This window comes from Poecilia latipinna, unplaced genomic scaffold, assembly GCF_001443285.1.
Source record: "Poecilia latipinna isolate Pla-1442-1.1 unplaced genomic scaffold, P_latipinna-1.0 Scaffold1623, whole genome shotgun sequence".
NCBI classification, from domain to species: domain Eukaryota; kingdom Metazoa; phylum Chordata; class Actinopteri; order Cyprinodontiformes; family Poeciliidae; genus Poecilia; species Poecilia latipinna.
Window position 1 is genome coordinate 195352 of NW_015114239.1, and position 12130 is coordinate 207481.

The following is a 12130-nucleotide window of genomic DNA, read 5'->3' on the forward strand; positions in this document are numbered from 1 at the left end:
GACAGGTGTTATGTCATGTTTATGACAGTGTCATGTCAGTCTTATTCAACCCCCTTCAAATAAAGTGTTACCAATAAAGGTAATATGTCGCACTGACTGGTGATTTAACTCAGCTCTATGAGTACGCTACAAAAAATTATCAACGTTGCTTGTTCATAGACGTTGTGTTGAAGCATATTATTGGAAAATTGAGTGGAAGAAAAAAGCTTGTGCAAAAAATGCAACAGTAATGCTGGAGCTCAACTGGAGTTGCTGTGCAGACACTCCACTGTTTTTTCCACCACAGTTTTTCCTTTTGTATGTCTTCCCACAGCTCTCATGCTGTAGACTTTGACATTGTCGTAACATAAACTTTCTGTATCATAAATCTTATTAGTGACTTGTCTGCACCTGCTGTCTGTTGTTAAGGTGTGGGCGGCGCTGCAGAGACCCTGACAGGCTAAAGTGAAGACAGAGAGCTGAACCTTATCGCTTCCTGTCATTTCTAATTTTCCTCTGACGTGTTTAAAAACAATCAGGATAAATTGGAAAGTTACCTTTGGAGTTCTTCAGGGCTGGCTGCAAATAAGAACATTATTCGCCATTATCTGACCTTCTTATTTTAATTTTTTTATTGAAACTTATTGTCTCATTTACACAAGAGAGACCTGAAACATACAGCATAAAACAGTAATAATACAATCTATTTAACACTTAAAATCAATACTATATTATCATCTGAATAGTTTTTACTAATAGCAAATACAATTTCCTTCAGTGTACTGAATGAGTACTTATACTGCATAGTATGCTCACACGCTTATCAATAAGCTAATATTTCTGTTTTAAAAATAACTTTTTACTTGTATCATATAAAATCCACATTTTCTGAAAGATTAAACTTTGAGTTTTTAATAAGTTGTAAAACACCGTGTTCATAAATGCAATCATAAATTAACACATGAAATAGTCTGTAATAAATCTATATAATATATAACTTTATCATTCAATTTATTGACGAATAATAACTAAATTGCTCCGGTGTAATGCTTTACTTGCAGATTATTTTGTGGCGATTAATCAGCTCATGTTAATTATTAGGACAGATGTGGTGTTTAAAGTTAATTGGGGTCTTAATGGCGAGAGGCCGACAGGAGACAATGACGACATAAGTGGGTTTAATTGGGGAAAATGTTCATAATCTTGTTGCCTGGGTGATCAAGTTCTGTTCAAATCAAATTTCTCCTTCTGTTTTGCGGTTGGCCGCTGTCCAAGCTTTGCGTCATCTGTCCCGTAACTGCACTCACATTCTGCGTACAGAGTCCAAATTCGCCTTATTCCTCTTCTCAGTGACAGGAAGCTGTAAAATCATATTATCTCTGCCTCTGAGCACACAGCCTGCCTTTCTACTGAGTTTGGATTTTTGTCACTTTCCACCCAAAACAATCATAGCCATCACTGGCTGTCAGAAGGATCCAAGTTAAACCTGATATATGTCAAATAGTCTACGTCTCCTCCCTCTGTAAGCTAATTATGTGCCATATGTGTCTACATAAGAAGTTTTTTTTCCATTTCAGGCAGGAGAGGAATGGTTTTCTGTGAGCAGCCTCCAGCTGAGAATAAAAGACCCTCAGCTCAAACAGCAGAGACGTGCAAAAAGCTGCAGAGATGACCGGTGCTGCCTTCCTCCTGCTGCTCACCCTGACAGGTCAGTTTCTTAAACCTGCACACCTTAAAAATAATTACATAATGTTCCTCTCTGGGGATTTTAGTTTTTAAAATTTCAGTAAGAGATCTGCTGGAACTTAAATAATTACTGAACCTGCATATTTCAAATTGCTTTTGTTTGACGCTTAAACTCAATATGTGCATGAAGTAACTTAACCAGAAACCTACAATCTCTGCATGATTTTTATCAAAAACAAATAATAATAAAAAAACACCTTCAAAAAACAGCAGTTGTAGATGAAATTATAGTTTACTAATTAAATTTTAAATTTAATTTAAATGAAGATTGTTTTTATCTTTCTTACTAAAAGTATAGTTAGTGTAAATTTCCAGATATTTTTATTTTTAGAATATATTTAAAATTGTGTAATAATCAACCTTTTTATGAATGGGTGAATAAAATGTAAAAAACAAAACCAAACTAAAACAATAAACTAAATGTACTTTTACTCATTTCTTGAGGGAGGATACATGCATTATATTGATTTCTAGCTAAAATCTATAAACTCATATTGTATTTTTTTGAAACAGAGTGTAAACACTTCATAATTTCAATTATATATATATTTTAAAATTTTAGAAATCCTAGACTGTTTCTTTTTAGTCAACTGTAAAATGTAGAAAAACAAATTAAAACACAATGAATCAGGTACAACATTAAAACTCAACAAAATTTTATTTAACAAACATTTTATCTTCCAATCAACATATACAGACCGTTTTATGTGTTGATCATATGCTATTTCTAGTATTTCAATAGAATGTGTATTTAAAACCTCCTCCTAAAAAAACCAAAGCATAGCTAATATGATAAGATACAGCACAGTACAATGCAATACAGGAAATAAAATGTTTGTTGAATATTTATACAATATTTTCACAAATGTTAAGAGTTGAACATGTAATAACTAGGATTTTACACAACAGTCTTGTTTTTCTTGAAATCTAGATTAACAGTAAATTTAGAAAATAAAAACTACTTTAACAAACATAAAACAATAAAAGACTGCAGTGTGATACCGAGCTTTGGTTTGTGCACAAGATTTCCGAATGAAATCCTGCAGGATGTATGCTCCTCTGTAGACAGCGGGTTCTGCAAAGTGTGCAGCTATCAGGACGTTCTGGACTACCTGAACCTGACAGCGGACAACAGCATGTTCAGACTGACCCGGCCCGTTCGGGACCACACACACATCACTGTGGTGAAGCTGGACATCATCGTCTATGCCATCCTGGCGGTGGTACGGGCTGCACTGCAGCTTAGAGGATGTGTGATTTATCAGTTACCTGAAAGGTGTTTCACATGTATTTGTCTTTATTCTCAGGTGGAAAAAACACAAACCTTTGTTCCTTTCATCTGGACATCAGTGGTCAGTCAAAAGCGAGATCTGAAAAAGTCTAAAGTGCATAGCTTAATCACCTTCTTGTATTCTGTTTGGCTCCGTTGTTTAATTGGTTTCTACTTAATTTACTGCAGCAGTGGAACAACGAGTTCATCTCATGGGACCCGGCTCAGTTTTGTGGAATCACTCATATTTCGGTTCCTAAAGATCTGCTCTGGACACCAGATCTCTTCATCTACGAGATGTAAGCCTACATCACACACAGACATTTACCTACATTTATACCAAAACAAACACAGGCGGATTATTTAATTTAGACACATAAACATTAAGATTTCATTGTATTTTGTTTTTTATGTGACAATTGAACAAAAAGTAGTGTATGATTGCAAAATGGAAGGAAAATGGTACCAGTTCACTTTTTTTTACTGTGAAAAAACGGTATAATGTATACTCCTAAATAAAATTCAGTGAAGTTAAATATAGGATAATCCTGAAAGGAAATATGTTAGAGGTTGTAAAATGCTTGAGAAAGAGTTTGAAAGTTCACCTTCCGGCAGGAAAATGACCCTAAACACAAACCTAGAACAACAGCAAAATGGTTGAGATCAAAGCAAATTCATATTAGAATGGCCCAGTCAAAGTCCAGACCTAAATTAAACTGGAAATCTGTCAAGACATGAAAATTGATGTTCACAGATGATTTCCAACCAATCTTACCAAAGTTGAGCTATGACATAAAGAAAAATGGGCAACAAGTTGAGTCTCTTTTAGATGTGCAAAGCAGGTAGACACATACTGATAGCTGAATACAACTCTATGTTAGACTTCAAATTTTTGATTTAAACCAAAGCATTAAAAAACATAGCGGATTTTTTTTCCACTTTATTTGAAATGTGCATTTAAGTATAACAATGTCAAGGCACTACATATAGCTGCAACTTGTTAAAAAGACATTTCACATTTAATCATATTTTTTATTCATCTAAGTTGAAAACCAGTTTACGAAGACTTCATAAATTCAACAGAAGTTAAAAAATACCAAACAGTTCCCAACAAAGTATCATATTTTGGGTGGATATTCTAAATTTCTCTTAGATTTGAGTATTTCTGTGTTGCCCTTTGATGGACTGGCAACCAGCTCTTCCACGACCTTGTGAGAAAATCCCCAGTTTTTATTAATTAGTAATATTTATGCATTTGCGTCTGGAGTATATGAAGTTCAAACTACATCAACAACAACAAAAAAGAAACAAGCTAAAAGAACCAGCTTAAAACAAAACATGTCAACATGTGCAACATATTATTAAATTCTGCACGAGTTGCAGAATTTAATAATTCTGCAACAATAAGGAAAGTTATGCTTTAGTCAATTAGTTTACTGTGTTCTCATTTTTATTATAGTATGTGCCGCTATTTACAGAATAATGATAAGCAAACAGTTACCCTGCAGCTGTAAGGAGAAAATCAAGCCTCTGTTGGTTCAGTTTATTTCAGATTCCATGTAAACGCTCCCAAATCGCACCATAAAAAGAAACGTGCTGCACATGTGTGTTTTGCTTCAGGATAGAGAAGGACGACTCGCCTCGTTACCTGAACGTAATGGTGAATTTCGACGGCACCATCATTGCTGGTGACGACATTCGTGTCGTCACCACCTGCAAGATGGATGTCCACAAGTTTCCCTTTGACACTCAAGAGTGCAGCCTGTCGATTGGTTCTTCAGTTTACTGCGGTGCGTTTCTGTCAATGTTATGACTGCCACACGGCTTTTATGAATTGCCTTTCATTTACTGCCCTGTGTTTTCTCTGCCATCAGAGAAGGAAATGCGGATTCTTCCATCTTCGAACTCGTCTCGGGTTACTCAGTTTTCACAGCAGATCATGAAGACGCAGGGAGAGTGGGAGTTCCTGCATCTGTCTGTCAACAACTCCCTTATTACCTACGAGAACAGAAGCTGGGACATGCTCATATATACAGTATGTAACACACAGGTTTGCCACAACAACTCATTTTACTGGGTGATAAATTATCCCAGAAATTATTTTGATAAACAATAATGTTGTTTTTTAAACTAATAACATGATAATGGAAAAGAAATGCAAGTTCACCCGATCAAAGACTAATAAGCTTTCATTTTGCACAATATACTCTACACTGGAAGACATTTTAAATATGCAAAAATAAAGCACAACAATCCAAAGCAATAAATAAAAAGGAAATAAAAAGTACACACAACTATAAACATGAATAAAATGAAATATGAAGTTTCTGTGCATAAAAATTCCCTTTCAAAAATAATTAATCATAAGAGTGGTGAAATTTATCTAGCTCATCTTAATTGAATAATTGCTATTGTGACAGGCTTATTTATCACCTGCAAAAACAACAAAGTGAAGAAAGGCAATTAATATAAAGCTGTTTCTGCAAGTATGTCTCTGCTTGATAAAAATGTCTGGGCAATTTTAGATGCTCAAAAATCCAAATAATGTAACATATTTCCCTATAGCAATAGTCTTGGAAAAATACTCTAAAATTGATAAAACCAAGTAACACAATCTCAGTTAAACAGTTTACATGTGTTTCCTCAGGTCACCATAAAGAGAAGGCCCCTCCTCCATGTCATCAATTTCCTGTTGCCCATCCTGTTCTTCCTCTCCCTGGACCTCGCCTCCTTCTTCATCTCGGACCATCGGGGGGAGAAACTGGGCTTCAAAGTCACGGTTCTGCTGGCCATCTCTGTCCTCCTGGTCATCCTTAATGACATCCTGCCTGCCATGTCCAACAGGACTCCACTGATCGGTACAAACTGTGCACTAAACACAAATCTATGTTAAACTTCTCAAACAAACGATACTAATATGGTTTCCTGCTCCACTTAGCGACCTACTGCATTGTGATTTTCGCTCTGATGCTGCTGAGTCTTTTGGAGACGATCCTGGTCACGTATCTGATTGAAAAAGATGAGTTCAGCCCACAGGAAAACCAGGAGAGCAAGCAAAAAAATACTAATTGTGACAAAGGTGAGAAGCATCAGATCAGTAAATCTCACATTAATGCATTGATACTCAACTTGTATCTGCACAAAAAATTTCAAAGTTTATTCTTTCATTTCTTGTCTTTCTTCCATTATGCACATTAGTTTTTGACTTCCAGAGCCTTAGAAGTCCCATATTCTTGGACATAATTTTATGTCTCCTTTTAGATTACATGAATATCTGTAAAGCGATGGTTTTATCTGTCTGTTTCTATAAAGTCCAGAGAAAGGTGCTTACTCTTTTTGTACTACCTTTTGTACTGCCTTTTTATTATACTTCTTATGTCTGCAGACAAATTCCTAAAAAAACTTATCTTGCTTTTAGAAGATGAGGAGCAAACCATCTGTAAAAGCATCTGCAGAGTTGCAGAAAAGGAAAGGCAGCATGAGATTCTTCCTGTACTTGAAGAGGTATGACATCATATTTATGTAGAAACTCATATTTTGCATTAGATTTGGAAATGCAAACTGTTTGTTTGCATGTTCCAGAGACAAATTTCTACCCAAATGCAGCAAAACAGAGAAAACTGAAACACTATTGGGACTTTTCAGGGTCCTGTTGTCCTATTGTCCTATTTTACATTGTAATAGGACAAACAGTGGCCTGATAATGATCATACAAATCTGGAATACAGACAAATTATCAACTATAGCCAGTTTTTACATTTCATTTAAAATAAATTGAGTGCTAAAGCAGGTTTGTTATGGTGTGACTTTACTTATTTGTTGGTCTTTCACTCTTTGTACTATTTTTTACTCTAATGCCACTTTAGTAGTAATAAATACAACCAGACGTTTTGAGATGAATCTCAAAATGTCTGAGTTTGTTTTGGCAGAAATTTACTTCTGTTTTTTCTATCTACAACAGCCTTAATATGCGTTCATATCGTCTGCTTCAAAGAATCTGGCACAGGTTATTCATGAGTTCTCACAGCCTAGCACGGTGATAGCCAGCTACACTTGTTCATGAGTGAAGCCTCAGCAGTCTTGCAAGTTTGTGTCAAATGGTGTCCGATGCAACAAGAACAATACTAGCATCTGATTATCTCCAGGTGAACAGCACTCTTCCATCAGGAGAATCTCATGTGCTGCTGTTGATCCTGGATGAGCTGAAGAAGCTGCAGAAAACTGTTTACGTCCATCTTGGCAACAGAGAAGAAAAAGTTAAGATGGTGTCTTGGGCAAAAAGAATCAACAGATCTTTCTTCATCTGCTACACCGTCACAGTTTTTCTCTTTCTCTACCTTATCTTCAGAGAATGGAAGTCTTAGAAATCTAAGCTAATTTGTTCAAGTGCAATTGAATTGCTGCAGATGGAACTTGTTTAATATGTAAAAGTTGTCCAGTTTACCCCATTTTTGGCAGCTGTTTTGCACTTCACTAAATAGATGCACAGAGGCACCTTTAATTCAGCAGATGAGCAATTTGCAAAAAAGAAGCAAATTTAAAAGTGATCAAAGAGAAAGAAAAAATGTTTTCCCAGAGAGACCTCCTGGTCCCTGTTAAAGGAAAGTATTTAATTTTAATGAAATTTAATTGGAGAATTTGAGAATTTACATTTTGAACGTGTTTCTAAAGAAATAAAATGTGCATGTTTTTAAAATGCAGCTGCATATTGTAGAAGACAAAGTGTTCCACTCAGTTTAAAAGTTAAAGATGTATAAACCACTAATGCATCTCATATTAATGAGAGCTAATACAGAGCTAATGCAGATGGCATAGATATGGAGTAATAATATGGGATCCATTGTCAGAAAAAAAATCTTGACTGAGTTAACATGTTACCTGAAATAAATACATGAAAAAAGGAGTCTTGCTTTTATTAGTGCTGCTAATAGGCTTGACATGAAGGCATAGTTCACATCCACATTTCCTTTTCATTTATTTCTCTTTGCGTATACACTATCAGCTGTCTTTAAAATATAAACATTTACTCTAGTATTCTGACTTTGATATTGATGTGCGCCAAACAAAAGAGAAAACATGAATGCACATCAAAATAGAAAGAGGGGGAACAACAAATGAGGAATTATTACTTGTTTTCTAATGAATTTGTGGACTAAGTCACAGGCTTTACATATTCTTTGTGTAACCAGGATAATTTTATCAATTTTACATTTGGTACAATATTATCTTGTTCCAATTTTTAGTTAAAAAATGCATTTTAGCAAACTATTGACTGCTTATAATCTATAATAAATATGTTCTCCAGAAAGATGATGTTTGTGAATTAAAAATTATTTATTTTATAATATGGATGTGTGTGGATTATTATCTTTTAATATAAGTCACACTTATTCAAATTAATTGAAGTTAATTCTTGAAATACATCACTCTGACTTTAATCAATCTATATACTAGTTGCATGTTTTGAATTTAATAAGTTTCAAATTTTCTATTTTATTTCACAACCCTCCTTTTGGTGTCTTTAATGTTCTCTGCATGGTAATGGATGACAGGAGAAGACCCTACAATGTTAATCCCTGGCTTTGAGCAAACTTTGTCGTGAAGAATTGGGTTTCAGCGCTCAGCCGCCCACAGTGAGACTGGCAGGAGACAACAATAAAACAAATGGCTTTAATTGGGGACAGAGCTCATAATGTTGCTCTTACATTGTCTCGGTTCCATTCTAATCAAATTGTACATGTTGCATCATCTTCTCCTTTAACTGTGAGCTCAAGTCACAAGTTCAGAGCTAAATTGGTCCTATTATTCTTCTTGTTGACAGCAAGCTGTAAAGTCACATTATCTCTGGCTTTAAGCTGATGGATGTCTTCCACCTGCCTTTTATATCCAGTTTGGCTTTTTTTTTAAAGTCATCTGTTGCAGAAATCTCAGCTGTCAGAAGTATCAAAGTCAGATAAATAGCAGGCAATGTTTGTCCCCTCCCTCTGTAAGCTAATTATCTGTCACACATGTCTACAATGGAGGGAAAGCTCATTTAAATGTGTTTGGTTGGACTTCACTGATGAGAATAAAGGACTGTCCCAGCAACAGTAGACTGCGAAAAGCTCCTGAGATGATGCACATTTCATTTTTTCTGCTTGTTATCATCACAGGTAAGTTTTTTTTAAATATGCATTTCTGTTTTAGGACTTTATTTAATGTGATAGCAGAGCAATAACATTTCAAATATTTGTTGCCTACAAGTGTTCTACGTAGTGACATGAACTAACTTTATGCACATTCAAAATGTACATGTTGAGAGAAATTTCATTCGAATAGTTTAAATTTATAGATGAAGTAATTTTGAAGTACAAATGTTATCTAGCTCTCAAACTGTAAAAGTTTTGTTTTATAAATAATCAGATTTTAACTTAAAGATTCACCTTAGCAGCAGGACATAGGCTTCACAACTAATCAAATTGTTAGCCGACAGAAACATAAAACCAGCGGTCTATTACTTACAGGTGCATCCTTTGTGCACATATTTTCAGTTAGATACATTGTGTGACAAATAACTAAAAACTACAGTGAATGAATGACGGCATAATAATTCCTGCTTTTAGTCAGCAACATTTCAAAGTGAGAGTGTTAGTGGCCCCATTTTTTATGGCTCTATTAATGTTATTGTTCTGACATTAACTTACAGGCTTGTTACTTCTAAATACTCTCAGAACTGAAGCAGCATTTTGGATGAGAAGTGAAACTTAATCAAGAAACAAGAGAAGCTTTTATTTATAGCATGACCTGGATGAGAGGGAATCTAAATAAATGCGGCTCATTCTCAAAGTAATTATCTGTGTAGAAAGAAAAAAAAAACATTGAAAAGTTCTATTCACCAAGAAGTTTGAGCAGTTAATTAAGCTATGCTTATATGATTTAATAAACCTATTCCAAAAATGCTGTATTTCTGTTAAATCCTTCAGTATGGATTGTCTTTCTGTAGGTGGGGTGTCCTGTAAAGTTTGCAGTTATCAGGATGTTCTGGATTACTTAAACCTGACAGTGGACACCAATGTGTTTAAAATGACCAGACCCGTTCTGGACCACACACACACCACGGTGGTGAAGACGGATATGATCCTCTACGCCATTCTGTCAGTGGTACTGTATGCTTTTTGATGTGAGGCTCATTAGTACAGATGTCCTGATTCTGATATTTTAATGGACAAAGGAATAAAGCAATATGCAAAACACTTTATGAGTTTTTGCACTGAAAACGGGTTGATCTAAAAGTCTTTCTTTGCAATGGGGAGCTGCAGAGTACATTGTGGGAAAGCTGATAAAATCACTATGAAAACAACGACAACAAAGATCAGGAGGTAATTTCAGCCACTGACTTCGAAATAGATCACTGTAGAACCCAAACTAATACTTAGGATCAGATTGGAGCATCCCTACTCCTCAGATAATTAATGTTGGTCATTTTTCTGAAAATGTTTATGTCCTTACTCTTAGGTTGAGAAAACACAAACCTTTGTACCTTTCGTCTGGGTGTCAGTGGTGAGCCAATTAAATTAATTTTGACAACTTTTATCTAATTTTTATTCATATCTCAACAAATATTACAATTACAAGTGTTGCCTTCCTTTTTAGGGCAGATTTTTTGTTACTTATTTTTTGTTATCTGCTTTTATGCAGCAATGGAAAGACGAACGCATCTCTTGGGATCCAGCTCAGTTTTGTGGGATCACTGAGATTTCAGTTCCTAAAAGCATTCTCTGGAGACCTGACCTCTTCATCTATGAGATGTAAGCCTTCAGTATACAGATGTTGACTTTAATATCTGCACAAATTAAAAAAAACACATACATAATGGCTGAATATTTCAATAGCATTATTGTTAAAAACTAACATAGACTTTACAGATTCTCTTCTTGTTTTCATTCATCACAACCTCTCACCACTTTTAGTAAATTTCTCCTTCTGAGGCACTGAAAATATACATCCAATGTGGCCATTGGCAGCAGTAGTCAAAACAGGCCAAACTGATATGCAAAATGTAAATGTATTGTACTTCAACTTTAACTGAAACTTTATTGTACCAAATAATGTTTCAAGTTACAGAAAAACAAGAACAAACAGCACATTTGACCTAAGAATCAAAATGAAGGTTAGAGGGAATATTCTGAGAAGGCTGTGTGTTACATGAGATATCTACAAAACTGAAACCAACAAGAATGAAAAATTATGGTAAATAATAATAATAATAATAATAAAAAAACAAAACAACCCCCCCCCCACTACATGTAAAATTTTCTTTCACTTTTAGAAATGAAAAACAAAAAGAAATTTATCAGACTCACAATGCAGGTTTGAATTTATTTATTTTTTAAAATTTATATTAAAATAGTTTGCTGGACTCCCTTTTAAGGTATATTTTTTCCTACTGTGTTGAAATTCATTCCGACAAAGTTAATCTAGAGTTGAAAAGCGAAAACATACAATGAATAAATCTAATTTTTAAATCTAAGTTTAACTAAGAAATTTTATAGAACGATCATGAGGAGTAAATTACACATTTAGTTTTGTGTTTTTATAAAATGCTACAATTTAATATTTGCTGGTATTGCATTTGCAGAGGTAAACAATTTTATTGTGTGTTAATTTTTATTCAAATATGATTTTCACTTTCAGTATAATACTTGGCAAACAGTTCTATCACAGTTAAAAGTTTAACATCTGTTAATCAGTTCATTGTGAGCATGAAATGTGTCATCTGAATGTTTCATGTGTATGTGTGAAAAATCATGTGTGTGTAAAGACGGGTCTCTTACAGCTTGCACATTAAAAACAAGCCCCATAACAGACTAAAAATCTCATGTGTGTAGAGGTGAACCCTGAAAAGCATGAATGTTAGAAATAGGCGACACGTGACTAAAAAACTAACATGTAAAATAAAGTTTCAAATTGTGTTTATTGAAAGTGATTTTTAGTATCAACATTTTTGGGGGGACTAGCCAGATTTTTTTCATAGTTCTAGGACCTCTAGAAAGGGTCGGCCCCACAACCCACTAAGCTTCTTTTAGGCCTCCTGTGACACATTAACAAGGATGAGTGTGTGTGTGTGTGTGTGTGTGTGTGTGTGTGTGTGTGTGT

The 12130-nt window shown here is 34.8% G+C and overlaps 2 protein-coding genes across 3 annotated transcripts in view; both read left to right on the forward strand.

The window, feature by feature from the left end:
• Positions 1-1365: 1365 nt before the first annotated feature.
• LOC106964093 (5-hydroxytryptamine receptor 3A) lies at positions 1366-7468 on the forward strand. Of its 2 annotated transcripts, none has more exons than XM_015059353.1 (10): positions 1366-1687; positions 2791-2948; positions 3033-3077; positions 3185-3294; positions 4616-4785; positions 4870-5030; positions 5643-5853; positions 5934-6074; positions 6414-6499; positions 7141-7468. In XM_015059353.1, the coding sequence occupies exons 1-10, from the start codon at positions 1648-1650 to the stop codon at positions 7357-7359; spliced, it is 1341 nt and encodes a 446-aa protein (XP_014914839.1). In that variant the 5' UTR covers positions 1366-1647; the 3' UTR covers positions 7360-7468. The 2 variants fall into 2 exon arrangements, with proteins under 2 accessions (XP_014914839.1, XP_014914840.1); XM_015059354.1 differs by having other exon boundaries at positions 6417-6499.
• Positions 7469-8632: 1164 nt separating this feature from the next.
• Positions 8633-12130, forward strand: part of LOC106964091 (5-hydroxytryptamine receptor 3A-like) — a 10901-nt gene continuing 7403 nt past the window's right edge. Inside the window, exons 1-4 of the mRNA XM_015059352.1 lie at positions 8633-9147; positions 9978-10135; positions 10490-10534; positions 10673-10782. Of these exons, the coding sequence (XP_014914838.1) occupies positions 9057-9147; positions 9978-10135; positions 10490-10534; positions 10673-10782 (404 nt within the window). The 5' untranslated portion in view covers positions 8633-9056. The remainder of the gene's footprint in view (positions 9148-9977; positions 10136-10489; positions 10535-10672; positions 10783-12130) is intronic.

Coding starts and splice junctions, on each gene's coding strand:
- LOC106964093 (XM_015059353.1), top strand. CDS start 1,648: ATGACCGGTGCTGCCTTCCTCCTGCTGCTCACCCTGACAG. Junction 5,854..5,933: donor CAACAGGACTCCACTGATCG/GTACAAACTGTG, acceptor TGCTCCACTTAG/CGACCTACTGCATTGTGATT. Junction 6,075..6,413: donor AAATACTAATTGTGACAAAG/GTGAGAAGCATC, acceptor TCTTGCTTTTAG/AAGATGAGGAGCAAACCATC.